We start from the raw sequence: 27,788 nt of genomic DNA, 5'->3' as shown, positions 1-27,788 counted from the left end.
TGCTCCCCTCATCCAGGCAGCAAGGATGAATCATTTCATGTACTGACCCACTGCTGTATCATCACAGAGCTCCAGAGTGACACTGGAACTCTGGGACCCACCGCCCACCCTGTCACCAGCCCCAGGACCTCACCTGCCAGCCGCAGAGTTGCCTTCAGCACCAGAGTTTTCCCCCTCTGCCCACGGCCAACGCACTTATAGACACCGGTGCTGCGAGCCCTCACCTGGGTGATCAGCAGGGAGCCATTGGCAAACACGGTGGTCCTGGGCACGTGGGGAGAGGAAGGGCTCAGTGGGCATCTCTGCAGGACATGGGCCAGAGCCACAGCGCTGAAATGTCCTGCATGAGCCCGCGAAACCACGAGGGTGCCAAGCCACAGCTTCCCAGCACACATAAACAAGGAGATGGTTGGGACACATTCTTCATGGAGGAAATGAGCTCATACAAGTCTTACTCTTGGTGAAGAGCTGGCTCCCACCAAAAAATGCATCACCAAGCATGAGCCAGTTCTGAGAGCACATGGAGCCACGAGAAGGGGCAGGGGACACAAGGTGGCGCCCGGGGGCTGCCAGGCCGAGGGCAGCTGGCACCCAGATGGCACTGCCTGCCTTCCAGAGTCTGGCGGAGACACATCCCGGCTGCGGGATCACTGTCCCTGCTCTTCAGACTGCCCATGCTTAGGCTGTCTGGGGCTCAGAAACACTCCTGGCTCTGGGGATCACCATGCACTTTTACATGGAAGAACAAGAGAGCCACAGGCCCAGTGACTGCTGTGCAGATGTTGGGGGCTGGGATGTGTTCCCCAGTCTGGGAATCACCGCGTGCTGGCATCAGGTACTGGGACACATCCCTGACTGTGAATTGCCCCAAGTGGGTGTCAGGAGCTTGAGCTTCCCTGGCTCCATAGAATCACCACATCTGGGGCTGAGAGACATCCCTAACTGTGGGGCCATCACGCATGGGCATCTAGAACTGACAGCCCCACAGACTCATGTGAGGACAAACTCGTCCCTGAGTCCTGTTCAGATAAATGCCATGCACAGGGACCAAGTCCCTGCTAAACCTAACCCAGCCAAGCTGAGAAACCGATCCCCATGGCCACTCTGATGTTGCATGCTTGCCCTCATGTACAGACAGGGTTTGACCTCTCTCTTCTGGAACACAGTGCCCCTCTCCTCCCAGCCCTGCCCACATCACCGGGGTCCCTATTACTTGGATCTGTTGGTGATGGGGTTGTCTTCAAAGAGCCATTCCTGTGTAGGAGGAGGCACAGCTGCAAACTGGCAGTCGAACATGGCCTCTTCATTCTTGGTCACGATGAGGTCCTGTGGGGCAATCACTGCCTGAGGAAAGCTCTCATCTGCAACGGCAGAGATCACAGGAGGGTGAGAGAGGAACTTGCTCCCAGAAAGGCCCTAGCAAACAGATCAAAGCTGTCACTGGACTGCAAATTCCCTTGTCCAGTTCCAAATACCCCTCTAATGTCAACAATTCCTGCCCTCCTTGGGTCTTGCCTCCAAAGGCCAACAGGGCATCTACCCACACGGCACTGATATTAGCAAAACCAGAAGCACCTACAGCATCCAGGGTGCACCATTATAAGAGAAGACAGCATAAATCTGCTCCAGAAGGACACAGGGGCAAATTAACACCTGCAGACAGGGCTGGGTTCCAACCTGGCCAGGATTTGTCAGGTCTGAGTCTGGCCAGAGGCTCTGCACAGAGGAAAGTCCCACTAGCCTGCAGTTCCCCTGCAGCCTGGCTCCTGTCCTGCAGCAGAGAGGAGGCTGTGAGCAGGGCAGTGGAACAGCTGGGACACGACTCACCGATGACATTGAGTGTGAAGTTGTTCTGGCTGCAGACGAAGCCGACGGCACTGCGGGCGCAGCAGTAGTAGAGCCCGTTGTCATCGGGGCTGGCGCTCTGCAGGGTCAGTGTCCGCTCCTTGTTGCTGACAAAGTAGGTGCTGCGGCCCTCCGGGAGGGGGCTGCCATCCCGAAACCACTGCCACGTGGGACTGCAAGACAGGGGCAAGCAGGTGACCGGCGGCACGGCACCGTCAGGGCTGCCCCGAGAGCTGGTGTGCGGAGGAGACAGCCCAGAGATGGCCCATTTCCCTGGCTCTCCGTCCCCGCTGCTGGCCCCGACACAGACACGAAGCCATGAGACATGCAGCCAAGTGGACGGGACACAACTGGGAAGCGACGGAGAGTGACTGCAGCACACCAAGCAGCTCAGCAACTGGACTGTGACAGCCCATCCTTACTGTGCTCCTCGCTACGCGGCTCTGGGGAAGCCGTTTGCCTTCTCCCACGGTGCTCAGCCACAGGCTCAATCCTGCCTTTCGCCTTCCCTGACTCTACTGAATTCTTGCAGGAGAGAGGAGGGGAGGTGGGGCAGGAGGAGAAAGAAAAAGGTGGCGGGGGAGAGGGAGAGGGATAGAGAGAGAGAGAAAGACCACACAGCCAAGGTGCAGGGGCCCCTGGCAGGGTCCACTCCTCAGGAGGCAACCCTTACCGTGGGTGGCCATCGATGTGACACCGCAGCACCACTGTGGAGGAGGGCTGGATCTCAGCTACGTTGGCCGGCTGCTTCAGAACCACACTGCCTGTCTCGATCCCTGTGGGACCAAAGAATACCAACACAGCTGGCTCTCCAAACCTACAGAGCCTACGTGGTGGTTACTGGACTCCCCGATAACCAGAGGAGGCAGCAAGGGCACAAGCATGCTTAGAGATACATATGCCCTCAAGCCAGCGTGGAGTAAGGACACCCACACTGCAGAGATCCCACTTTGCCCTGTGCAGCTGTTCTCTGAGGGATAAGGTGAGTTCTGAAAGGACCTGCAGTGCCCAGGACACACTTGCTGCAGTAATGCAGCACAAACGGGAAAAGCAGCAGGAGAAAGCATCTCTGACAGCCTTGGGGACACCAGAAGACACAAGAGGTCTACAGGGCATGATGGACATGGTAGATGGAGAGGGATCCTACTTGAGCAGTCCAAGCTGTCCGATCCCTGTCTGACCCACACAAGCATTGGCAGACAGCCTGGAAAAACTGTTTCCAGCCTCGGGCCCTCCCAAGAGGGTGCTTTCCCTGTGCACAGTGGGCAGCACCAGGCTGCAGCCTGTGCCTGGCTGCCTTCACCCCATGCTCACACTTGATGTTGAAAGACGCGTTGGCCGTGCGCGCCTCCTCCCCGGTGAGCACGTTCCTCGCCAGGCACTGGAAGACCCCGGCATCCCGGTGCCGATCCACGGCAGCAAACTGGAGGTTGCTGCCTTCCTTGAAGCGCTGCTCCGTGTCCTGAACGGGAAGCCCGTTCTGCAGCCACTCGAACTCCACGTCCGCCGGCTCCTTCACCTCACAGCGGAGGATGGCGCTGCGGCCGTGCAGGGCATCCTGGGAGTACGGCTCTTTCGTGAAAAGGATGCTTGCCTGAGTCCCCACGGCTGCAGGACAGAAAAGGGAGGGCATGTTTAGAGCAAGGGAAGGAGAACAGATCAGGTAAGCACATGTCGTTCTCAAGGGTCTCCAGACACTCAGAGCCATGTGAGGAGAAACATATCCCAAATCACATCTGTCAAAACTAATTCAGAGTTTTAACAGATCTATGCTGGGATGCCAGCACAGCTGCTTTAAGCCTGTCCACAGCAATCACTGGAACAGGGATACCTGAGCTTGCCACAGCCAAGAGAGCCCTCTGCTCCCTGGGGCCAGGGACATTAAGAGGGAGCTCCCCTGACCCACTACTGAGTGTCACACTTCCAGCCTGAACAGAGAGGTGTCTTGCAGTGTATGAGCCAGGAAGTCAGTCACCAAAACCCTGGAGAGCAAGCAGCTTCCTGGGCAGTTCAGATGTTTCTTTGAGGTCTTCTTGTCCTGTTTTTTGGGATGCGTCCTAACTTCTGGCCTTGCATCAAGATTGCCCCTGATCAGAAATACCCATAGGCTGTTTCTAGGTTTTCCTCAAAGTCCCTCTCCTTGAGACTATGTCTCTGCCTCACCTCCACATCCCCAGAAATTACCCAGAGAAACACTGGTGTGGAACAGGGATTGTCTGTGTGAATAAACACAGCACAAGAGGATGCAACAGGGACACCACAAACTTGTGTGGTGACTCAGCCCACTCACAAGTAGAAGCGGAAATGACAAATTGCAATAGCTGTCCTCAGGGTCTGGTAGTGGCCTGAGGGGCTGGAAGGATCGCTCTACAGCGATGGAAACCCCAAAGAGCCCTGCTTGACACACTAAGGCCCACCCAAGAGCTGGGGGTCCTGGGGACAGAGCAGCCAGTGCTTCCCTAGGCAGTGCCTGGCATGGCTGCTGAGGGACCGCGCTCGCACATTCCCAAATCTGGCTGCCGCCTGCCCACAGCCAGCCGTGCAGGCGCTCTGCTCCGGTTACCAGCTGCAAAAGCAAGGGGAGCAGACAAAGAGCAATTCAGCACATGACGATGGCTCTTGGACTGTGTTCCCAGCACCATGCTCTGCAGGGAGAGGAGCCAAGCCAGCCAGATTTCGAGCATCTTAGAGTGAAGATGAACAAGAATGTGGTCAAAACCAGCGTGTTCTCATCACTGCAAGAGAAACAGCCTCAGAAAGTGGCCGCCTGGACAAGTTACATGAACAGGATCCAAGCCCAGCTGAAGGAAAGGCAGCTCCTCTTTGGACACTCAGCCACATCCTCCTTTGCATAAAAGCCTGGTGAAGGGATACAGTTTGACAACACATCTCAGTCAGTCAGAGCTAGGGGTAAGAAAGCCTTTTCCAAAACAGATGTTTTGAAGACCACCAAATTCCAGAAAGCCACAAGAGCCCTTCCCATGCTGGAAAGCCTTTGGAGCTTGCTACAAAGTGCAGGGGCCAAGCAAAGCTGCTCACGGGCACTCTGGTGTCAGCCACACACTTCCAGCAGGGCTGGTCCGAGCTCCCCCACTCACAGCAACAGCACGGCACAGACACAGGTACTCATACAGGATGAGGCTCCAACCCCCCAGCTCCAAACACATCGAGGAGCAGGAGCACCTCGGCCTGTATCTGCTAAAAACCTTTCCCCATAGTCCAGCCAGAGAGAGCAACAAAGTCCTCCCACTGGGAAAACCACAGAAGCCTCTTCCCAAAGACACTAGGACACACCAAACTGTAGTCCAGAGCCCAGAGGTCTTTTCTGCCTGCAGCCCTTGCAAGGTGTGACTGTGGGTACAATTCTAATTTTCAGTCATCCCCGAAAAGCCATTGGGAAGGAGGCAGCAAGGAGTTGGGAGGTCACAGAACAGCAGTGCACAACAACATTCCGCAGGGTCTAGGATGTGGACATCGCTGCAGCCTGGCTTTCCACCTTCAGCATCCCATCAAGCCATTGACTTTGGTGTGCAGGCAACATCCCCTAACGACTGCCCTCAGCCAGGTGAAGTCCCACAGCTCTTGGGTTGACATCACTTGTCAACTGCACCCACAGAACTTAAGGTCACCAGGAGTAGCCACAGACTGACCCCCTGTGGCCTGGGTAACAGAGCTGCTGACCGTGACCAAAGTCCCATTTTCCTGGGTCCCATCAACATGCTGTGCTCCAAGGGTCAGCATGTCCAGTGAAGTTTCCATGGCCAGTTCCATCCCCTAAAGGTAGGAACTATCCATCAGTCTGTGACAGCTGTCTCATGAACATGAGATGAACACATGCCTCAAGGTGATACAACGTGCAGGAATATGAGTCACATCAGATCTGTCTCACTGAGAGCACTCAGCAAGGCAGCAACCACCCAGCCTCACTCAAATACAGCCATGTGCTCAACAGCCTAAAAGCTCCAGAGCATCAGGAGCTGAGCTCATGCCAGAACAGGCTGCTGGGTCAGACAGGCAGGAGGAAAGGGGAACAGAACAGTCAAATCCACTCAGGTTTGAACCTACAGGAGACAGGTCTGTTATTTTCTCCAGACATGCCTCAGGACACCAGCCATATGTCCATCAAACCATACCTGTATGGTACAAAGCACGTGCAAGGTGGCAGGGTGCATAAAGAAAACTCATGAAGTAGATGGATTTGTTCTGCTCTTGGGAGCTTCAGCCTACTGGTCATGCTCGTGCTGGAGTTTGTGATGAGGCAACTCTCTCCAAAGGTGTAGACCATTAGGGTATTAAGATATTGTATTTTCAATTACATGTGATTCTAGCGTTAAATCATCGGCATTACCAATACAGCACCAAAGAGCAGCAGAGCTGCTGTCACCCCGTCACTCACAGCACAACTGCACTTTACTCAGCACTGACCATCTGACAGCTCTAGCTGCCTCATCACATGCATCCTGCTGCTTCACCATCCTCCATGTTCAGGCAGGAGGACATGGCTCTGTGGACAGAGGACATGATGAAGGCTTGGCACAAGTCCCACATGGGAAGCAGGGATTTTACCAAGTGTCAGGAAACACTGGGATCCAGCTCCCTGGTGAAACAGGAGGAACTATTTATGTTGTTGTTTTCCATGCTGGGGAAATGGACACAACCATTTCAAATCAGAACATCTCATGAGAACAGGTGTCAAGGCAAACTGGGATAAATAAACGTTAAAGTGCAGCAAGAGCCATAAACTTGTGTTTTGTTCTGACAGTAGCATCCAAGGTGCCACTGGTGAATTGGCTACACATACTGGAAACCATTGTCCCAACCAGGTATCAGGTTTGGGCTGCAAGGAAAGACCAGTAGCAGCTAGATGTGGTCTAGATAGTTTTGGGATGGAAGACATCAGAAGCCCAGAGCTGGACACAGCTTTTCACAGTACTTCAACCCAGAGCAGCAGAGCCCAGCATTCGGAGGCGGGAACTGCTGCACTTGCTGCTTACAGCTGTACAACCCTGGCCCAGGAAAGGGCTGCAGTCAGCAGGGTCCATGCATCCCCCCTCCACCTCCTGGGCTTTTGGGACAAAGGCTCAAGGAAGCTGTCTAAGGAGAGGGCTACTGTGTGGGATGCCATTATGCTGGAGTTTGGGTAAAACCTGTATAAAGCCAACAATCTCCACCTGTGCTGAATAAAGAAGGAAAATGACTCTGTTTGTTCCACTCAGCAGCTGGAGGACTTCCCAGCTCTCCTGTGTGGCAGAGCCATGGCCATGTGTGGCTCAGCCACTGGAGGCTGCCCCAGAGGAGAGAGCAAAGGCAACCCCAGCTCAGACTGGACACCTTCCCACAGCATGCTTCTTCTGTGGTTTCATGAGCTCATCTGGGCTGGGACACACGGCTGGGACACACTGCTGGGAGCTGCTGAACAAAGCAAAATGACTCTTTTCCCTTAGTGAGAGTCACCCCAAAAACCATCCAGCAACACCACATCAGCCTTAGCAAGACTGAGTCAGTGCAGAGCTCTCCCCCAGCAACACAGCTGGTCCTGCAAAGCCAATGCCAGCATGGAGCAGTCCCAAATGTGCGTGCTGGCCAACACCCGGCCTCTGCATATGCATGTGACACAGGCCACCCCGGGCTGGGAGTAAAAGAAACCCTCCACACATGTTTCTGGCCTGAAACCGTCTCAACTGTGGCTACAGAAAGCTTTTCAGGAAAGCTTCAGCCAGACTGGACAAACATGTTAGAAATGCAGCACACTTGAAAACACCCAGTGGTATGCTACCCAAAGGATGCTTAATTGAAATGCAAAATCCCCCTGTTGAGGTAATAGATAAAGGTTAAGTGAATTGTGTAGGGAAGTCGAACTGGTACCTACAGGTCCTCAGGGTATCATTCCCACACACCACAAAGCAAATCATCTGCAGGGAGGGGACATGCACTTGTAGGGTGCACAAGGATGGGGAGAAGAGCAGGCTCAGATCCCATCCTGGCTCTGAGATCATTCCTACGGCAAAGATCTGAGTGCAGGAACACAGCACCCTTCAGGCAGCGATACCCCCTGCTCAAAACTCATTTCATATATTTAAGGAGGCAAATAGTAGCTATCCAGGAAAACCAGTGACACCATCTGCATTACCAGTCCTAGTTTCTAACAAGTGTATCTCAATTCCCTTTTTTGTCTTGGGATATCCACAGGATTCAGCCACTGCCGGACTCCAGCCTGAGCACATGCAGAACATTTCAGGGTGACAAAATTGACAAAGCCACATCCAGGGCAGACTTGTGAGCAACCCTATGAAGTCAGCCACTGCTGTCTGGAGCTCTGCAGACTAAGTTTTCAATCCTATGGGATCGCCAGGAAGCAAAGGACTCCACACCTCTGGTAAAGGAGACCCAGCCCCATGGTAGCCAAGCACCTCGAAGGCTGCCACAGCATTAATACAGTGATGTGGCAGCAGACTCAGCATGGGCTGGGAATGTCTTTGGGACCACTCTCCAGAGCTAAAAGAGTGAAATACATCAGTGTTGCTCCTTTCATCAGCCAGAGCTGTAAGAAAATGCACCAAAAGAGTAATAAGGATCTGGGGGAGCCATGGCAGAACTGGGGGCTAGCATAGGGAAACTGGGGCTGGAATTTTGGGGGGATCTCACATCTTTTTCCCACCTGAGAAGCACCAGGTTTGGTATACCCTAAACAGAGAGACATTGTAGGGCTCTGGGGGAAGGAGTTGGCAGCAAACTGCCCAGCCCTGTGTCTCAATGCTCCCCCTCTGAGGCTGGACACTGTCCCCCCATTCTGTGCCATGGACATATCTGGGCAACAGGCTCCAACCTCATGGACTGCAGACCTTCAAGGGGTGCTGGGCTTTTGGTGAAAGCCAGAAAGTGTATGGGGTGTCAGGACTCATCCTTGGGAGACCAGCCCTCTCTAAGGCTATATTTAGGGCTGCAGCCATCAAGGGGGTCTGTGCTCCTGGCACAGCCTGGACACACCTGGCAGTGAAGGTACCCCACCTTCTGCACCATACAAGAGGCCTGAGAGCACCAGGGATGCTGCCTGGTGAGTCCCTGCCATGGCACCAAGCCCAAACCTCCATGGTCATCTTCCAGGCTGCAAGGACATGGGGCAACATTACAAGCCAGGCCTCGACCCAAGCTGGGTTTTCCATTCATTTTTTAATGTCTCAGTGCCAGTCCCACAGGCTCATCTGAGGACACTCCAGTAGCCCAAGGCCATCTGGGTACTGCAGAGCAACTGGGCAAGCTGGGGAGACCAGGCAACACATCTCCTGCCCTGCCTGACAGGCCAGGCTGCCTACATCTTGAAACAATCCAAAAATCATGGTCTCCTTGCCTAACGACATCGCCTGGGAATGCAGCCTCAACCACAAAGCCTTCAGCTGCTGCACAGCCTCAGATTCCTGCTGAGTCCACAGTCACCTCTCTCACCTACAGCCCTGCTGGGGGAGCAACAGGCAAGGCAGCTGGAAGCACAATGCAATGCTCTACATCCCCAGCCCTGTGGGAGATCCATGCTCCCATCAACCCCAAACTGCCCACATCCAGGCATGCCCAGTGCACAGCTCCTGGGCACCAGCTCCTCCAAACTAAAAGAGCTCTGGTCAAAAGACAGAAAGGGAAAAGGAAAGGATCTATTTCACTTCGTACCCAAGAGTTTACCAACCTCTAAGACACCACAGGATATGAGTAATCCCAAAACTGCTTGCAACCAAACAAGGAACTAAAAGCATGGGAATGGGATTTGGGAGAGGGCTTTGTGCAAGTATAAGGTTTCCTGGTTTGGAAAGCAAGCCCAGCATTGCGGTGCTTCTGCAGCTTCTAGCCCAGCCCCACTCTCCAGCCAGGCCCCAGGAGCGTTATTCTGCAGACTTGCTTCCAGGAGCACTTCAGCAAAATCCACCCTGGGTCAGCTCAGCCAGATGTGCAAGGCAATTCCTTTAATGCTCTGCACCTGGAACAGCAGTTTAGAGGATCTGCAATTCATCTCCAGTGCCCAGGACAGCAAAGCCCAGAGCACCCAAATGGCATCCATCCTTTCTCCCCAAAAGGGAACCATCCTCTTCCTCTTCTCCCCTGCCAGCAGGAGGCCTCAGCCCTGCCTCAGCTATGGAGGGGGACACCTGGCTTAGAGGAAACAAACAAAACTAAGACCCAGAAGTACCAGGATGCAATGGGAGCAGCCAGCTGCAAAAACTGGCCCAGCCAGCTGTTCTGGCAGAGGACATGGCTGGCCAGCATCTGTCTGGCCTCTGAAAGCAGAGTGGACGTCACATTCTCCCATGTCAGAGCAAGGAGCTCACAGCTGTCCCAGCTCCACTGTGGAGCCAGCTCTTCCTGGGGCTGTACAACAAGCGTGCAAGTCTCAGACCTGAGGTGGGAGCTGAATGTATTTGCACCACCAGCTCAGCACCTAATGAGACAGAGAGCTTGGTAACACACTGCTAAACATTTGTTCCCTGTCCATCTTCATTAATAGTTAGCAAAGATGCCATGTTCCCTGGGAAGGCACTGCTGCAGGACACAGGTGGGAAGCCTGCTCCCCCTGGCTCCCCAAACCTGCAGGGCCCTTTGCAGCACCTGTGGAGCACAGCAGTTCCCTAAGGGAAGGTCCTGGGCACCTTGCAGCAATCACACACAACGCACTTTCGTGCAGAATGGAGTCCAGGGATACAGCTGGGAGAGAGAAGGGTGACCTGGCCAGAGATACCCTAGGCCCCACCACTAACCTGAGGTGAACAGCAGGAGTAGCCTCAATCTATCCCCAGCCTGCAGCACTTCAGACTCAGACTGAAAGACCAGGTTTAAGAGACCTTTTCACCACTTTTTAACTCAGCTACCAACTCTGGATATGTCAGCTAGTTAACAAACCTCAGCAAAGCAAGGTGGCAGCGACAGCTTTTAGACCCCTTGGAATCCATTCCCAACGCATCACCACCCCACCATATCCACACTGTGACCTTTATGCTTCTGCCCCTGCCATTGCTCAGACCACCAAAGAAACAAAGCCTCTGCAAAGGCTATTGCTCTTTGATGAGAAACCACTAAGGAAAAGGAGGATTTGGGTGAGCTAATGCACTCACTCGTATTGCAGTGCCACAGCTCTGTAAACCTGTAACAAGGCAAGGCAGAGCATTGCTTTGAAGCTGCCACTGCATCCCTCAGCAGCATCTTTAGCTGCTGCTAACCCCAAGCAAAACCAACAAACCAGAACCACAGCTTGGAGGATGACTTGGCTCCCTGCAAGCCCAGGGGCAGAGCTAAGGGCCACAAGAAAGACAGCCCCTGCAGGAAAAGAGCAGAAGAGACAGAAGCTCACACTCAGGTCCTATGTCCCAAACACAGGACTGATTTATCACTGTGTTCTCTGAGAAAGACACAGCAGAAGTGTGCTGTCAAAGGCAAACATAGGCACATTTTCAGAAAAGACCATGACCTGTGCTCCATCCCAAGGCCACAAAAGGCACAGCAAGGATGGTGTTATGGCCTCTCACATGTTTCAGTAACATGCTCCCAGAAAGCGTTATCGAACAGGTCTTGTCTTTAGGAGCAACTTAAACACCATTGTCTGCAGGCAGCAATTCCTTCAGTTGCCAAGTCCTCGGGAATGACTCCAGTGCTTAGGCTTTGCTTTGAGCCACTCTTGGATCAAAGAGCAGCAAACTCTGCGTTCAAGCCCTGGCTTGCTTCCAAAGGCTGGGCAATGAAATCACTGAGCTAGAGCATCCTGAGCTTGCTGGTCCAGAGGACTCGCTGAGCCCTCTGTCAGAACAAGGCTCCACTGCCTGCAGGCAGGTTTAACTCCTCATGTGCTGGGTGTGCACTGCTCACTGGCAGCTCAGCCCATGCAGACTTGGCAGCACTTCCTGCAAGGGAGCAACACTGAAGTGCTGCTAATGCTCAGGACTGCAACTCTCCCCTGACAGCCTTTTCTTCCTGCTGCAGCCAGGCACAGCTTGCACAGCCCCTCTGTCCACATGATACCTGGGACCCAATGGGCTTCATCTATCTCTCCTGTTCTCTCTCATCCCCATCCACAATTGTCATCCTAAGCTATTAGCAGCACTTTGCTTGCCTGCAGTTCCTGGGCTCCTTCCAACCCAGCCTTCACTGCAAACAGCTACATCTCTAGAGCAGCAAGCCAGCCCCCTCCAGACCAGGAGAGCCACAAAGAGCAGCAGGAAGTAAAACCACTCACCTGGCCTCCTGTCCTGTCCTCTCTGCCACCACTGGACCAGCCAAGCACTTTGTACCCCTTGATCCCATCTTCTGCTCCCCATCCACCGCAGCCCACAGGACGCAGACTGCCACAGAGCAAGCAGTGCACGGCGGCATCTGCTCTTTGTCCCTGTGAGGCTCTCAGTGAGCACAGGGCCCCATACAGACCTCCCATTCATGTCTCGAGCAAGCCATGTGTTTCCTGGCACAGTTCATTATGAACATGCTCATATAAAAGCAGATTTTTGGCATGCCAGAACCGGGAGCAACACATGGGTCAGCTTTTCCTCCCCTCCTTGCGCCAGCTGAAGCCATAGAAGCAAGCAAGGAAAATCATGAATGCTCAGTAACATGAGCTACCCCCTGCCTCCTGGGCTGGCCCCTACAGCCACAGAAAGCAGCTGCTGGGAGCATGCCTGCTCCACACACAGCCTCTTCCACTGCTTAGCAGATACCGCCGGAACGGCAGCCAAGTCAAACACCCAGAAATATTTGCATCCCCAAATTATTTCCAGCCAGCATGTTCCTCCATGCAAGAGGTTCCAGTCGAGAAAGCCTCTCAGATGGGCAGAGCTGCAATAAACCACCAGTCCAGATGGAAATGGTTTGATTCAGGCAAGGAGCTCTGAACACCGCGAGCAGCCCAACATCTGGAAAGTCTTTGGGCACTCATCATATAAGGTTTTCAAAACAACATCTTTTCCCGTTCCAGTTAAAGCAAAAACAAAAACTCATTCTGCACCCAGGAAAGCAATTGTGGGCACAAAGCAGCATTTCCAAGAAATGCTCTGCTAGAGTGGCTTTGGCTTCCTGAGCCAGGAGGAACTGGACCAGCACCTAGGAGCTCCAGGTCATACTGGGGTGGATCAAGATGATTGGGAACTTGGGAAAATATCATCTCTTTGCCCCTGTGGCTGTATCACATGCCTGGATCCACCAGTGAGAGTGTGAGTTTGCTCAGGTGACCACTGAACCTCTGCCTTTTGTGGCAGTTCACTCCAGATTTGCAAGAGACATGATACCTGCACACCACCACTGAGCTCTCTCCAGGTGCCCCACAGCACCTCTCTCCACTGCTTTCTGCGTGGAGCACAACCAAGGAAATACTGAGAAGCCAATTCTGCCCTTCAAACCAAGCTTAAGAATGGGAAAAAACAAAGTAAAAAAGGAAAAGGGGAAAAAGCGGCAACCACTTAGCACAATTCCCATTACTGTTCAGAGGCTGCAAGCTGTGGGGTATCCCTGCCCTTCCAGGCCCAGGATCCCATACTTGGGAATGGCCAAGCCCAGTTTCTGAGCAATTATCACAAGAAACCAGAAGAAAGCCACACGGGTTTGAACACTGTGAATCAATTGCTTGAGCAGAGGCTAAGGCAGTGCTGGCAGTGCCGTGCTGGGGTACAGCTGGGCCTGGGAAGAGCTCACTGCCACACACAGCAGGGCAGCCTCTGCTGCACACAGCTCCATCCCAAGGCAGGCAGGTACTGCTCACACATCTGCTGCAGGAGAAAAGGCCATTAGAACTGACAAAAAGGCTCAGCACAAGGACAGGGAGCCCAGGAAACCAGCTGCAGACTCTTGACAGCTGCCAGCACGTCAGGATAGCCAGGCTATCCCATCACTGACCACACTCGCTCGCCCGGTTCAAACTAGCTGGAGGCTTCCCTGCCTCTGTTCCTCATGCTGCCCATCCTACTCGCCCCGCCCAGACCCTGCAAATCCCAGTCCCCTCCCCAGCCACACATCCCAAAGGCTTGCTCCTCCCAAGACCATCCCAAGCTCAATTTCCTAACTCTGCCAAAGGAGCTCCCTGCCTTCACCTTTACACCAGCAGTGAGCAGAGACCCTGCCCTCCTGTGTGCCCAAAGCCAGGCAGCAGCCAAACCAAAGCAGCAGGATGTGATGATACCCTCTGCAGGCAGGGGCAGCTGGGTGGGAAGTGAGGTAAGAACAGCAAACAGGGGTGCTACGCTGCAGCCACAGAGCAATGGGAGTATTTTGGGAGGTTCCTGCTCATTCCCAAGCCAAGCAGGGCTGCTGTTAACCAACACCCCACTGCAGGCTGACCTGATCTGGTGGGGCAGACACCGCGTTGCTCAGTTTGTCCCCGAGGCTGTGGGATTTGCTAGTGGTCTTTATGGAGAATTTGTCTGGGCTGAACTGCGAGCTGAGTTTTGCCCCACAGTTTCTCCCAACATCTCAGCACCTCGTTCAAACAGGAAAAAGCTGGAGCAGGAGAGGGAACTCCCCAAGGTAGCCAAGCTCCTTGACTCCCTGAAACTGCTGGGGCTGCTGAACCAGAACAACTGGCCTTGGAGCTGCAGGAGTTGCCTGTCTGCCTTGGGAGCACATTGACAGTGCTCCAAGCCATGCTCTGCTGTGCCCGTGCTCCTGGCACCCGCTGCAAGAGGGCACGTGGGCATCTCTGGAGGACACTGCACCAGGGAAAGGATGCTATTCTTTTGGGTCACTGTGTGGTCTCAGGCCCCTAAGAGAAGCCCAGATCCCCTTTCTGAGCAGCCAGCCCGGAGAACCAGCCCAAGCCATGAGTGCAGTGCTGCAGTCATGGAGCTGAGAGAGGAAGAGGGCAGAGTTAGCAGCCAGATCACCGCTTCTCCTGCCCAAATGCTCAGCGCACAGCTGCGTGCTGGCAGCACCACTTGGCCCCTGGCCTGTGGAGAAGGAAGCTTGCTTTGGCTGAGCAAGTGGGCCCATAGCTGCCTGCTGGACACCACAGGCAGCGGTGGCCATGGGACTCCCAGGACAACATCTTTGTAGCAGATAAACAGAGACAGAGGAACAAGTGAGATAGGAGGCCTCAAGCCCAGCACAGGAGATGGGAATCCTGCTGTCTCAATGAAACCATCTTTAATGAGGCATCAGCCAAAGGCTCCTGAGCAGACATTGCCAGCTGCACTGCCAAGCTCCAGTGAGAAACACAAATGGTTCAAGGGCGACTCAGCACCACTGACAGACTTGCTGCACGCACCAGTCTTGCCAGCCAACTCCCAGGCTTGCTCTGAGCCCTTGAGCAATTCCCTGCTTTCCTCATAAACACCTGATGTTTGCTGCTGACAGGAGACACAGTGATCTGAAGGCAAAGCTCTCTGGCCAGCACAGCAGAGGTACTGCGCTTTTCTCCCACTAAAGGAAACACGGTAGACAGATGCCAAGTGGAACCAGGCTGAGACACATGCTTCCCATGCAGTGGCCTTGAGGAATGATGCTTCCCCCACAATTTAAGCATGGGCCATGTGAGAATGCAAAGGCCTTTACTAAGCAAAACTCCTCTGGTGGCAGAGGACAGCCCAGGCGGTGTTGAGCAGGCAGGCAGGTCCTGCCAGCAGGGAAGAGCTGTGACAGAGCTGGCTCAGTGTTCCTTGCCCCGGGGCTGGAGCAAGGCCCAGTGGCAGCGAGGCTGCATTGCTGCACCCACAGGGTCTGTGCGGCTCAGAGATCATCCCATGGCAGCTGGGGCCAGCACGTCCAGGTATCACACCAGTACTTGCCAACCCACCTTCACCTCCTTGTGCTCAGGCTGAGGGCCAAAGTCTGATGTTGTTCCTGCCATCCCAAGCCCAGCCAAGAGGGATTCCCCCATAACAGCACTGTGTGTGTGGATGGAGCTGCTGGCCAGGGCTCCACGTTTTTCCTGTTCCAGCCGAAACACCGTTCCAGATGACAGGAAAAAACAGAAGAAGCTCCATAAAACTGTCTGGCACTTCCCTTCAGCAAATAGGAGCCCCAGCCAGCCGCTCCAGAGAATGGAAGCTCAGGATGTAAAGACAAAAGGGCGTGGGGGTGGGGGTGGGAAGAGGCCAGGGCAAGGGAAGCAGTGCAAGGAGGAGCAGTGTGCACACGAGGCCTGCAAGCAAAGCCCGCTGCTTCAGCAATGCGCCATCGAAGACAAAGCTGCTGCTCAGAGCCAGCTCCTCTCCGTGCAGCGAGGTCACCAAGGCTGCACTGGGCATGGGGCACTCCTGCCAGCAAGCCCTTCTTGCCCTCCCAGGAGCGTTTGTTGGAAAATGAAGCCTATTTGCCATTGAAAGTGCTTGAGTGAGCTGCTTCTCTGCATGCTGCCACCAAACCCACTGGAAGGAAGAAAACCTCCCCAGAACCACCCAAACCTGTGCTTTCCTTTGGATATGCTTGGTCTGGACATCTTGCAAATCATGCTTGCTCAGGGGGCCAAGTGTGAGGGTTACAACCTTACCCAAGATATGGCTCACCCACAAACTCCACAAACACCCCGAGAGCAACAGAGCAGGGCCAGCAGCTGTAGGGGTAATGAGGGGACAGAAGCTGCAGTCAAAAATTCACATCTACACTACTGCAAATACCCTCTCCGTTTTGCTGACAGCTGTATGTTTACACCATCTCTATGGACTTCAAGCCCACCCATAAACAACTTGCTGGTCCCAAAGAGGACTCTGAGAGCTGGGGACAAAGGGACAGCTGCACTTCTGAGCCTTGCGTGCAGGGAAACAGACAGGGAGCTTATTTATATCCCAAGCTCTGCTCTAGGATAAATATTTTAAAATCTCTCTCCAGGTCATGTCAGTATATTTACAGCTAAGTTTCCCTTAGTTATATGCCTGTAGAGACTCAGATGGATTTGCCATGAAGATCCAGCTGGCCAAGCTCTCCAGACAGCTTACAGCTCATGGGAGAAATGGTTCATCCAGTGCCATGGTCCTGAAAACGACATCCATGCTCTGGCAACTGCTGCAGGCATTCAGTTGTGCACTCCTTCCTGCTGCTGCCTCTGTATAGCCCACCCACAAGCATGCACCCAGCCACTCCGCCTTCCCAGGAACAAGGAGAAGTCATGGAGACTGGGAAATGCCACAACACAACACTAGATCGGGGGCAATCCTACTGCTGGGCTCCCCACAGAGCACAGCTGCATTGTGGGTCTCACTCGAGGTGAGTCTCTGGAGCATCCTGCTTCACCACTTGGTTTACTGAAGGTTTAACCTGCTTGCTCCCCTCCCACAGGAAGGAAAGAAGCTCCCAGGAGAGGCACTCACTTCTCCTAGCAGCCACCACAGTGGTGCAAACTAAAAATTGCTGCAAAAAAGCACTGAGGAAATAGGCCTCACTCCATCAGCTGCATCAGTGCCCCTTCTATTTATACGGGCTCTGGACTCCTGGGTTTTGACCTCTGGCTGCCTCTGAAGCTTGAGGAGGATGGACTGGTTGCCCTGCTGGGTTCTTGGGATTTCTGTGCCAACCCTCCTGAGCGTTTCAGGAACACTCGCTCATGAACACTGCCTGCTGTGCACTGTACATCCATTTTCCATCTGTGTGGCACTGGCTTCTTTTTGGTTACAAAGCACCATCCCCATATCTGTCTCCAGCTATGTCCTACAGGTCTGCAGATTTCTCCTAGATCCTCCTCTTTTAATTGCTAGAAAGCTGAAGATCAGCCCCATTTCACAATCATCATTTACGACTGTGCAGGGAAGCGCTGTTGTCCAGGACCTACCTCCTGGAAGAAACATCACCAGGGAGGCTGGGCCTGCAGTATCACCTCTGAAAGCAAAGAGGGCACAGAAAAGAACAGTTCCTTGTTTATCTTCATTAAAGCCATTTATGAATCTATATTAAAAACCACAAAAATAGGAGAACAGATGGAGAAGCTAATATTTTCTTCTGCTCATGCAATATTAATTAAGAGGTAGCTTCTCTATGAGACTTTCCTACATTACCTCAGCTAAAAATGGAAAAAAGTCACTGAGTGGGAAGAAGATGCAGCAGGGCACTTTCTGGAATATTTTACAAATCGATAACTAGGCGGAATGTTTGCTACAGATAAATCTAATGCTAAGCCCCAGCATCAAATTAAAGAAAAGCTCGGCTATAACAGACTCACTGAGACAGAAATTCATACTAACCAGATCTCCTTGAAAAGTAAGTGTTTTTCCCCATTGCAGCAGAAAAGCTGATTTCCAATGTATCTGGAAATGTATCTGTTCTTACTGGACAGCCACAAAGCCACCAGTGCAGAGAGTACCTGGACGTCCTAAGCAACCAAATGCCAAGGAAGCACACAAACAGTGGCAACAGACACTCAACATCCAGGTCCTGGAGAGCAAGAAGCTGTGCTGAGATACCTGCAGCTGCCTGGCTGCTCAGTGTGGCCACTCAGCAACCCAGGTATAATGGACTGCTTCATCAAACCCACGGCAGGCCTTTGTCTGCAGGAATGCATCTCCAGCCAATGACAGGCAGGGCCAAATCCCAGCAAGGCCACAGAAACAAAACATGATGGTGAAGGATGCCCAGTATGACAGTCTTTGTTATTTCCTTGCCAAAATGTTAACCATTCAGATTAATGCTTTCTGCTTCAGGCCACATGGCTTTGAGACTATCCTTTAGCTGAGCAGAAGAATCCTTATGCAGAAAGCCTCATGATTTCCAAGAACCACCTGAACATCTCAGCAGCCCAGCCCCAGCTCTGCTCTGATTTCTCACCACCTGCTGTGAACTGGAGGCCTGGCTCAAGGAGACAAAGGCAAGCTCATGATGGCAGAAGGAAGCCATAGCCACACCTGGGAAAGCAGCAGTGCCCAGAGGCAGGCACTGGAGAGAAACCAAGCAACAGCAAAGTCTGAGAAGGGGGTGTGTGGCATGCTGTGGCAGGTCTAGCTACAGAAGAGGAATCAGGAAGAGGTGGAGATAGGAGGCACAGCTGGAAAAGGAACAGCTGTATTTGAGCCAGAAAAAGGCAGCAAGACACAGGCAGGACTGGAGCAGGAGGGTCAGTGCTGGTGAGGGCCAGCAAGTAGCTCCTCCACTTACACATCTGAAGGCTGCAAGTACACACACAACATGCAGGGAGAGCCATCAAGAGTTAACAGAGGAAAAGAAAAAATCAGATGTGTTGCCTTTGTCGCTCAGCTCTTGCTTGGAATATGGTGGATAAAGAACTGCTCCAACCTAGCTGGAGGAAAGAATGATCACACAACAAGATCTCACTGCTACAGAAGAAGTCTCAGCCCAGGAACTGGCCACTCCCATAGCACCTGCCAGGTGCTCAGATGTGTGCCAGGCTCATGGTGTTTACAGCAAGCAGTATGGATGGATAGGAACAAAGAACATCAGGTAACTCATGAGAAGCTTTGGGTTTTTTTGGTCCAAGACAATTTGCACAATTCTTTCAACTGCTGAAGGAGACTTTTGGTGTTGGTCCCACTGCAAAGGCGACTGCATGACTTGACCTCAGCAGCATAAGCCCATCTACGCTCCCATGAATGGTTAAGGAAAACCAGATGCACTGCCCTTTGTGGCACCCTACAAGACTGTCTGGCTTTATTCTCTCTGGTCTTGTCCTTGCTGGGAAAGACAAAATTAATGATCTTTTCTCCCATGAAAGCTTCCCAGCGACCCAGGCACTGCCAGTGACTTCAACAGAGCCAGCAGCATGGAGCAGCTCCGTGCCACAGGAGTGATGGGCTGCCCCAGGCAGAGCCAGGACACACACCAAAGCACGCTGCAGTGGAGAGCAATAAAGGCACTTGCAAGCCACAGCTTGTCCTGCCCTTAACCATTTGGACAGCCACTGTATGGTTGGAATCAAAGGAAGCCTTTGTGCTCCCAAAGAAGCCAATGAGCAACTGCAAGGAGGAGAGCGTTTATAGCTGGTCTTAAGCAATACCGTGACTATCTTGTGCCAGCATCACTCACAGAAAGCTGCCCAGAGGCACACGAGCCTCCCCTCTGCAGCCAGAATGGGACGTGGCCTCCACATGCCATGGCTCTGGGGACAGCCCTGTCTGGCTTTCTTCTGGGGTGACAGAGGGCAGAGCCAACCTGCCAGTCTGCCCAAATCGACAGCAGCGAGGGTGCAGTCTTGGCTGCTCTTCAGGGTGGCCTGAACTGCATCAAAGTGTAAAATCCTGCTGCTGGGACAAACCTCATTTCACAACAGCATCACAGGAGAGGAAAAGTTATAAAGCCTGTCATCTTAGAGCTGCAAACATCCATCATTAGCACCGAGGTCTGAGTGCACAGCGCTCTCAGATACTGCCGTCTTAGAGGACAAAAGTCACCTAGGAACTGAACACAGGTCAACCAGGGGCTGAAATACAAAGAAACTTGTAATCCTCACTCACTTAAACCCCAGCCCCTTTCTGCACCAGGTCCCAGCACAGACAGCAACCCTACATCATTGCTTTCTCCCAGCATGCAACATCTTGTTTTCCAGAGAGGGAAGGTTCATGCCCTGAAATCAAATGTGTCACACCACCCTCCAGACAGGAATCTGCTTGTATCAGTTTTCCTCATTCATCATCCTGCACAATACGACCATCAATCCAAGACATCCCAGCCTCACAGAGGTGCAGACCACCTGACAGCCGTGGATTCAATTCATGCACGCTCAGGGGCCCTGTGCACACTCCAGTTCACAGATGCCAAAATTCCTGCCCGCTCCATTCGAGTCAGAGCCTAATTTGATAGGGAGAAGACAGGCCATTGGTATCCCACTGGCAAGCACCACCTCACAGGAGGAATCATCAGGTAAAACCAGCCATGCCCCCTCTCCTGACACATAACCTATGTGCACCCCCTGTGCAGGGAGACAGGAGTTCACGAGTGTTCCTCACTGTTCCATCCTGAATTCTGCAGTTGGACCTGGATGGTTTTCATTCTGCTCTCTGGGGCACCTGAACACCTTGGCATTCATTCATTCATTCACTACCAGCAGAAATGTTTTAATTACAGCATGGGCCTTGCCTGGATGGCACTTAAAATTTTTAAGGATTAGAATGCATTTTCAAGAGAAGCCCTTGCAGAACAATTTCAGGAGGTCAAAATCAGAGAATAGAGGATGGATTTTTGAAAGCTGATCAAATAAAAGGAGCAGCCCCAGGCTGTAACAATCTGCAAAGGGTATCAAAATAGCACCCACCCATCAACTTTCCCAAACTGCTAAGACAAGCAAGCTTGGGAAAAGTCAGGGCTGGGCAGGCACACTAAAACTCCTCATCCCAGGCACACAGACCAGGCTTTCAGAAACTTGCAAACCACTCTGAAGTCCCCCACTTGCCTCTCTCTGCCGATCAGACAGTGTGTATTAGTTATCTCTCAAAGCAGAGGTAAGCAGTCTATTCTGTGACCAGACAGAGACTACTTCCCCGAAAAAGGTAAGGCTTAAGTTAAGACTAGGAGCACTGTACAGGTCAGCCTTTTAAGCTCAGGAAAAACATTTCTGTATGAAGTTTAAAAAAGAGCTGGCAGGAATGAGAAATGGAGCCGAAGCAGCAGTCAATGAAAAGCACATGCACTGCAGACCTGGCTGCCAACACAAATTGATGCTTTGAAACAAAGACCACTTGTGTTTTGGCTTGAAGATCTTCCACAGCTACTCAGCAAGAGCTGCACAGATTAAAAGGAGACACAGGTAAACACAGAACAGTGCTTACTGTGAAGTATTTCCCTGGAACAAAGGAATGACCAGAAATTGAGTCCTTGCTTTGACTGGGTGGCATGGGCTCATCCTCACTGTGTTGCAACGTGCCAGAGAAGGCAGAGGCAATAGGAAGCGCTGGACAAACCCATTCAACCTCTATTCAAGCAGCACCTGGATCCACAGCCTGGACCTGGAGAGCTGCAGCTGCTTAAAACACTGAATATGCCTCCAACCTCAAGAGCCCACAGGAGTTTCACTACAACCAGCCTTCGCCCTTCTCCTTCACCTGTTTCCAGAAGAGACCCCAAACAACTGTTCTTCCAGTGCTTCATTCCCCGAGACTACACACACCTGTGTGCCTCCTGCAAAGCAAGACCCTGGTCTACTTCCCAAACCAACTTACACCCATACAAAGACACGCCTTGCAAGCCTCTTTTCCTTCCTACTGCCTGCACAGTGATATATGCAGAAGGCACAGGAAGAGTGAAACAGGAGATGGTCTTCTCCACAAAGATGATCCTTCCTTCAGTCTGGTCCTTTTTTAGGCACACCAGCTGTCCACTCTAAACCAAATGGCAAAAACAACAGCTCCCACTGCATTGCAAAGGTGGATTTGCTGGTCCTATGTGACTTCAGAGGTGACCTGACACTGCTCCTTCCCATAACACCCAACAACAGCGCAGGAAAGCAGCCACTGTGATAGGCAAGGCAAAGGAGAGAGCTGGTAGCCAACACAACCAGTAGAGAAGATCCTGACAGCGTCTGGTAGGATGAAGGAGGTAGAAGTGCAGGACTCTGAACAGGCCACATCCTCCAGAATCAAAAATCCATTTGCTTGCTTCCATATGCTGTGGTTCAACAGTGTTGGCATCAGGAAGCGAGCAAAAAAGTTCCTGAAAAACCCAAGTGCCCCTCACCTTACTTGCAACTCCCTCTGAACAACCTCCCTAAAAACCACAGCCCAACATTTCTGGGCTGCTGAAAGCTCACAAGGACATCAGGAACAAGACATGAATCATGTGCAGAGCCTCCAAACCATGACAAAGCCCAGGGAATGCCCGCTGCTCTAGCAGCAGCCACATGAAAAGCCTGAAAACCTGCAGCATCCCTCCCGCTTCCTCATCAGGTCTGCGTCAGAGAACAAATCCTTCTGTGTCCAGCAGCACGACTACTTCTTTCAGGCAAGGCAGCACGCAAGGTATGCTACGGGCACAGCACAGCCCTTTAACCCCTCGTGCAATACAACATCTGCTCTTCCAACAGACTAAAAGCATTTACAAGTAGCTCTTGGATGCCACCTCCCAATATCCTCCAGGCAAGGAGCAAGGCATGGAATCAGGCCACCCACCTTGACACCTCTGCCATGCTGAAACACACACTGAGCCCAGGAAACAACAGGTTACCAACTGTCAAATTATCATTTCTCCATCTCTCTTCCCAAAGACGCAGTTGCTCTCTTACAAAGGTAAAAGACACCACAGTTGCCCTTCTCACACCTTGGAAATGCTCAGCCTTCTCCAGCAGGTACTGCCATGCCAAAGGTGGGGCTGCCTCTTTCCCTTACACAGCAAAATCCACTGTGCTGGTTCACAGCCTCTGCAAACCCCACCAAACCCAAAGCTAACACCTTGTGCAACTTAAACCTCATCAAGAAGAATGTTCCTGTGCATCTGCCAAGCATCTTGTTCGTCTCACTGCCCTCCAGGCCTCCAAAGAGCTTCCTGTCCCAGCCCATGAGACCAATGCTCATGTTAGGAGAATGAGAACTCTTCCTTGGGGTCTGGACAAACAATTACATGTCCTCCAATCTCAAGGGAATTTCCCTCCAAACACCACAGCAGCAACTGCCTTCACAAAGAGCATGTTTGTACCCGAGTCTGTCCACTTCTAAATAAGCATTTGTTCCAAGTTCCCAAATATCGAAAGCAGTGGAAACACCCACTGCTAATGTGAAATATTTTGCATTCCAGGCCTGAGAGGTATGCTTGAAAATGTTCAGAGAGGAAAGAGTGTTTATTCACTGGGAAGAGGTGTACTAAGTCCTGCTATTTACTTTAGTCCACGTGTGCTTGCTGGAATACAGCTTTGATCTTTGCAACTTAAATAGCAGATGAATTGAAATGAAGGCAAGAAAAACATTAGTGTAAAAATCCTCCAGTAAATACCTGTAACCAGGCCTCACAGCCTTCAGATCTTTTTGAAGTGCCTTATCACTTACAGCCAAACTGGCCCCTGTGTTCTTGTCCATTGCCCCAAGGCCAGGCTCTTCTCTTCCTCCCCCTTTCTTACCTTCTCCCCTCCATTCCCCTTGGGCTCCATGGCCTTTAGAGAAAGTGCATCCTGCCTTCCCACGACACACATGCCAGTCTGCTTGGATGCAGCACGGACCAGCTTTTGGCCAAACAAGGCAAGACCAACCCATCTGAGCAATTAGGAGATGTGAGCCGCCATCCACTCAGAGATTCAGCAGACTGGGAGGAAGTGCTCCTATCAGCAAGAACATTCATCACCCAGCATGCAACTAAATGCAGGTGCTTGTTGCAGTTTAAACATCTGCCCATCTGCCTTTAGAAGATGGCCTCACTCCAGGTCAATTAAGAGCTCAGAGCACATCTTTAAGGGATCTTTAAATGCGACAACGCCCTGATCAGTGCCAGTTCCCAGCGGTTCAGGACCCCACTGTGCAGACAAAGAAGCGCCCATGGCCACAACTATGGAGTTGCCATGCCTTTGAAGCTCCTGCCACATCGAGGTTCCAGCCTGCCCAGAGCACTGTCTGAACACAGCCAAGTCCCAAGGGGGATCAGATCATTCCTGTTTTCAGAAATTTTCTTCTTTAAGACCAAGCTTGCTAGCAAGCACAAGAAAAGCACTGCCATACAGAAACACACAGCTCAACACAGGACATGGAGGCATTTCCAGAATAAAATAGACCTTTTGGGTTTTTGGGTTTTTTTTTTTTTTGCTTTAAAGGAAAGTTGACTCAGCAAATATTTCCTCTGCTAGCATTTCAATCACATGTTCCAGCAGAAGTCAGCGCACATCTGGCATGCTGCAGTGCCACTTCCAGAAAGATCACGGCTTCGCTGAACAATGGAAGTGGAGGAAGAGGGACCAGGCACCGAGCACTTCTGGAACACATACATGGCAAAGGACCTGTGAGCCATGGATACTCCACACCTCCCAGGTCTTTCTCCAGTGCTCTTTCCAAACAGCATCCACAGGCAAAGAGAAACAATGCCCTGCAGCCCACAAAACTTACCACTAGCCCATAAAACCTAGACATCAAACTGCACATTTTGGCTACATTGATGGCACCCGAAATTTTTTACAGTGTCTGTGAGCAGGACAGCTGCATGTTCCCCCCAATGCTGTACGATGTGGTCCTGCTCAGCAGGAGAAATAAGGAGGAATATATGTGATTGGAGCAGCACAGAAACTCCAGCAACTACAGAGTGGCAGAAAAGGCGACAGACAGCCCTCACAGGCAGGTCTGCACATCCCAGGTGCCAGTGGTGGCCTGCTGGCACGTTAGTGAATGCTGTGGCAAGTCCAAAGGGCCCTATGCCTTCAAACCAGAGTCCAAGCTAAGCATGCACTCCCCCTCCAGAAACGGCCTTCCCAGAAGGCTGCCAAGGCGAGCAGCAATCACGGCGCTAATCAGCTAAGTAAGTGCTGCTTTTCGTGCTTATCAGCTGTAAATTGGACAATACTTGCCGCCTGGCAGCAGGGCTCAGTCACGGCTCCAGATATGGACGGGCAGCAGCGCTATAGATATCTTTCCCTCAGAGGCAGTATTCTACCCAGGTGCTAAACTAAGATTGCTCTTGATTTTACAGCAGAAACTGCAAAGCAAACTTGGCAACTGTGCACGGTGAGACACAAGGGACTGCAAACAGCTACTGGCAAAATATAGGACCCTCCCTCTCTGCAAGGTTCCTAAGTGAAGAAACGAGGTGATGTGGCATAGGGCAGCCGTGGGACCCTTCAAAGCCAGGCTGGAAGACAGCTCACAGCTCCTGCGGCTCTCATGCGCAGCCAAGACCTTGGGCTCCTCAGACAAGCAAAATGGTGCTAGGTCGGTAGGGAGAAACACCACGGAGCAGAGCGAGGGAAGGACACTGCAGCTGGACACTAAAAAGCAGCAGCCAGGAAAATCAAGGGGCCGCAGAGCTCGGAGCGGGCAGGGAGGGTGGCACGGGGGGCGGGGCACAGGGCTCATCCAGATGCGCTCAGCAAGGGACAAAAAAAAAAAAACCCCTCAGCGGCCGGTGGTCAATATCCACGAGTGCGAACGCGTGCCCACTGTTTTTTCTCCGGGTTCTGATCTGACCAGAATTCATAGGAAAACCACCCGCTGCTCCGCGCAGCCTTCCCGGTGTCAACCCTGCCCACGGAACCGGAGGGGCGCGGGTCGGAGCCAAGCCCCGTTCAAGGGATGTCCGGGAGCCCTCCCCGGAGCGCGCTGCTCCGGGGGCGCCTGTTCGCCGTCTCTCAGACAGCCAATGTCTGGTGTATTTGCATCCCTGTGGATTTCGGCACGACGCTCCCCCTTCGGAGCGGGCGGGCGGGCAGGGCGAGCCGGCGCACGCCGAGGAAGGAGAGCCGGGCGAGGCGCCCCGGCGGCTCCCGCAGCACAGCGGGGCTGCGCGGGGCGGGGGCGCGGCCGCCCCCGGGGGCACCAGATGGGGCCTCACACAGCCCCCGCTCCGCGCCCGAGTCCGGCGGCACGAGCGGGCCCCATCGCCGCCGGGCTCACGGGAACCCGGGGGGGCGCGGACCACCGGAGGCTCGGCCCCGGACACGGCCGCACCACCTTCACCCCCGGGGCCGGCCGTGGACCCCCGCCCGCCGGCCCCAGTGCGGCCCAGCCACGGACGGGAGGGGAGGCGCGAAGCTCCGCCGGCAGGACCCACATGCCCGGGGCGGGGGAGGCTGGGGTGGCTGTCCCGGCCCGCACTCACCCAGCACCAGCAGTGCCCGCACCGCCGCCATCCTCCGCACCGCCGCCATCCTCCGCGCCGGTCAGCGCGCCCGCCGGACCCCAGCCATGCCGCCGCCGCCGCCCCGCCCGCCGCCGCCGGGAGGGGTTCCGGAGGAGGGGCGGCCACCGGAAACCGGGCGGGGTCGGGAGGAGTGGGGTCCCCCGGGCAGCGCCCGGCTCGGCCCCCCGTGCCTCCGCCGCCGCGCTCGATGCTCACGGCTCGCTGGCGCCATCCCCCGCAGAGCCCCGCCGGCACGGGGGGCGGGGAGGGTTGCGCCGGGAGCCCCTGCGTACCCCTCCTGCTCCCGCCAGCGCCTCCGGGGTGCCCCGAGCAGCGAGGAGGCGACGGAGCTCCCCTCCCGCCCAGGGGCTCCTTGTAGCCGGGCTGTTTGTTAAACTGATGGCAGAAGCTCCCGCTCTGTACCGCTGTGAGAATCCCTGTGAAGGCACCGGGGCAGCGAGGAGCCAGGAGCTTCGCACCCTGCTACGGGCAGAGGGCTGGACACAACAGTCCCAATGCACAGCACGCTGTCTGCTCCTTTGCTGCTCCTCTGCAGGACACAAGACACAGCAGTAAGAGCTGGTCTGACCATCTGCATGGCCCAGACTGGAGCCTCTCTGCCCGACCCAATGCCTCTGGTGGAACCTGCTGCAGCCCTGCACCACCGGCTCTGGCAGTTGTCACTCTGAACACCAGCTTTCCAGCCGGTTTGTTGAGCCTCCAAAATACTGGTTTTGGTACTGTGTGAAAGACTCGCCATCAGACATGGCCCTGAGCATGGCATACAGCATGAGGAAACCACAGAGGATGCTGGAGCCTTTACTCAGCAAAACCTGTGGCACAGGATTGGAGTGTGCTTGCTGCCCTGCGTGGCGGTGCCAGCCTGGTGCTGCACCAGAAGCCCCCACCATTGCCACCTCCTGGGAGACCACAGAGCTGCTTCCCCAGGGCACGTGGCTGTGGAACTTTGCCAGTAACCACAGACCAGTCCCCTCTCATAGGAAAGCCACCACCTCCTGCCACCAAAAGCTGTTCTGGTTTTGGTTGGGGACCAAGCAGCCTCAGAGGAAGTGGTAGCCTATTCAACACCCTCTAGACAGGAAGTTTTATTTCCACCTGAAAGCTTAGGGTAAGCAAAACAGCTGATGTATAGCAAGAGAAAGGGTCTCTGTCCCCCACACACTAGCAGACTATGCTATCCTACCGATTCTGAGCCACCTGATCCCAGCTTCAGGGAATTGCTTCTTTCCTGAGGAGAGAAAGTGAGCTAAGCACTGCTGATCCAGGTATAATGACTTCTCTGAGGAGCACTT

General features: G+C 53.4%; 1 protein-coding gene across 2 annotated transcripts in view; it reads right to left on the bottom strand.

Annotated features, from left to right (window-relative positions):
• PTK7 (protein tyrosine kinase 7 (inactive)) overlaps positions 1 to 26,562 on the bottom strand; it is a 35,793-nt gene extending 9,231 nt beyond the window's left edge. For both annotated transcript variants that reach the window (XM_048299208.1, XM_048299209.1), the window contains exons 1-6: positions 26,455 to 26,562; positions 3,160 to 3,453; positions 2,519 to 2,621; positions 1,828 to 2,018; positions 1,214 to 1,361; positions 134 to 264 (exon numbers count right to left, since the gene is read on the bottom strand). In XM_048299208.1, the coding sequence (XP_048155165.1) occupies positions 134 to 264; positions 1,214 to 1,361; positions 1,828 to 2,018; positions 2,519 to 2,621; positions 3,160 to 3,453; positions 26,455 to 26,503 (916 nt within the window). In that variant the 5' untranslated portion in view covers positions 26,504 to 26,562. The remainder of the gene's footprint in view (positions 1 to 133; positions 265 to 1,213; positions 1,362 to 1,827; positions 2,019 to 2,518; positions 2,622 to 3,159; positions 3,454 to 26,454) is intronic.
• Positions 26,563 to 27,788: the final 1,226 nt, after the last annotated feature.

The sequence above is a fragment of the Corvus hawaiiensis genome, chromosome 3 (genome assembly GCF_020740725.1).
Source record: "Corvus hawaiiensis isolate bCorHaw1 chromosome 3, bCorHaw1.pri.cur, whole genome shotgun sequence".
Taxonomy (NCBI): Eukaryota; Metazoa; Chordata; class Aves; order Passeriformes; family Corvidae; genus Corvus; species Corvus hawaiiensis.
This window is presented reverse-complemented; position numbering and strand designations above follow the sequence as displayed.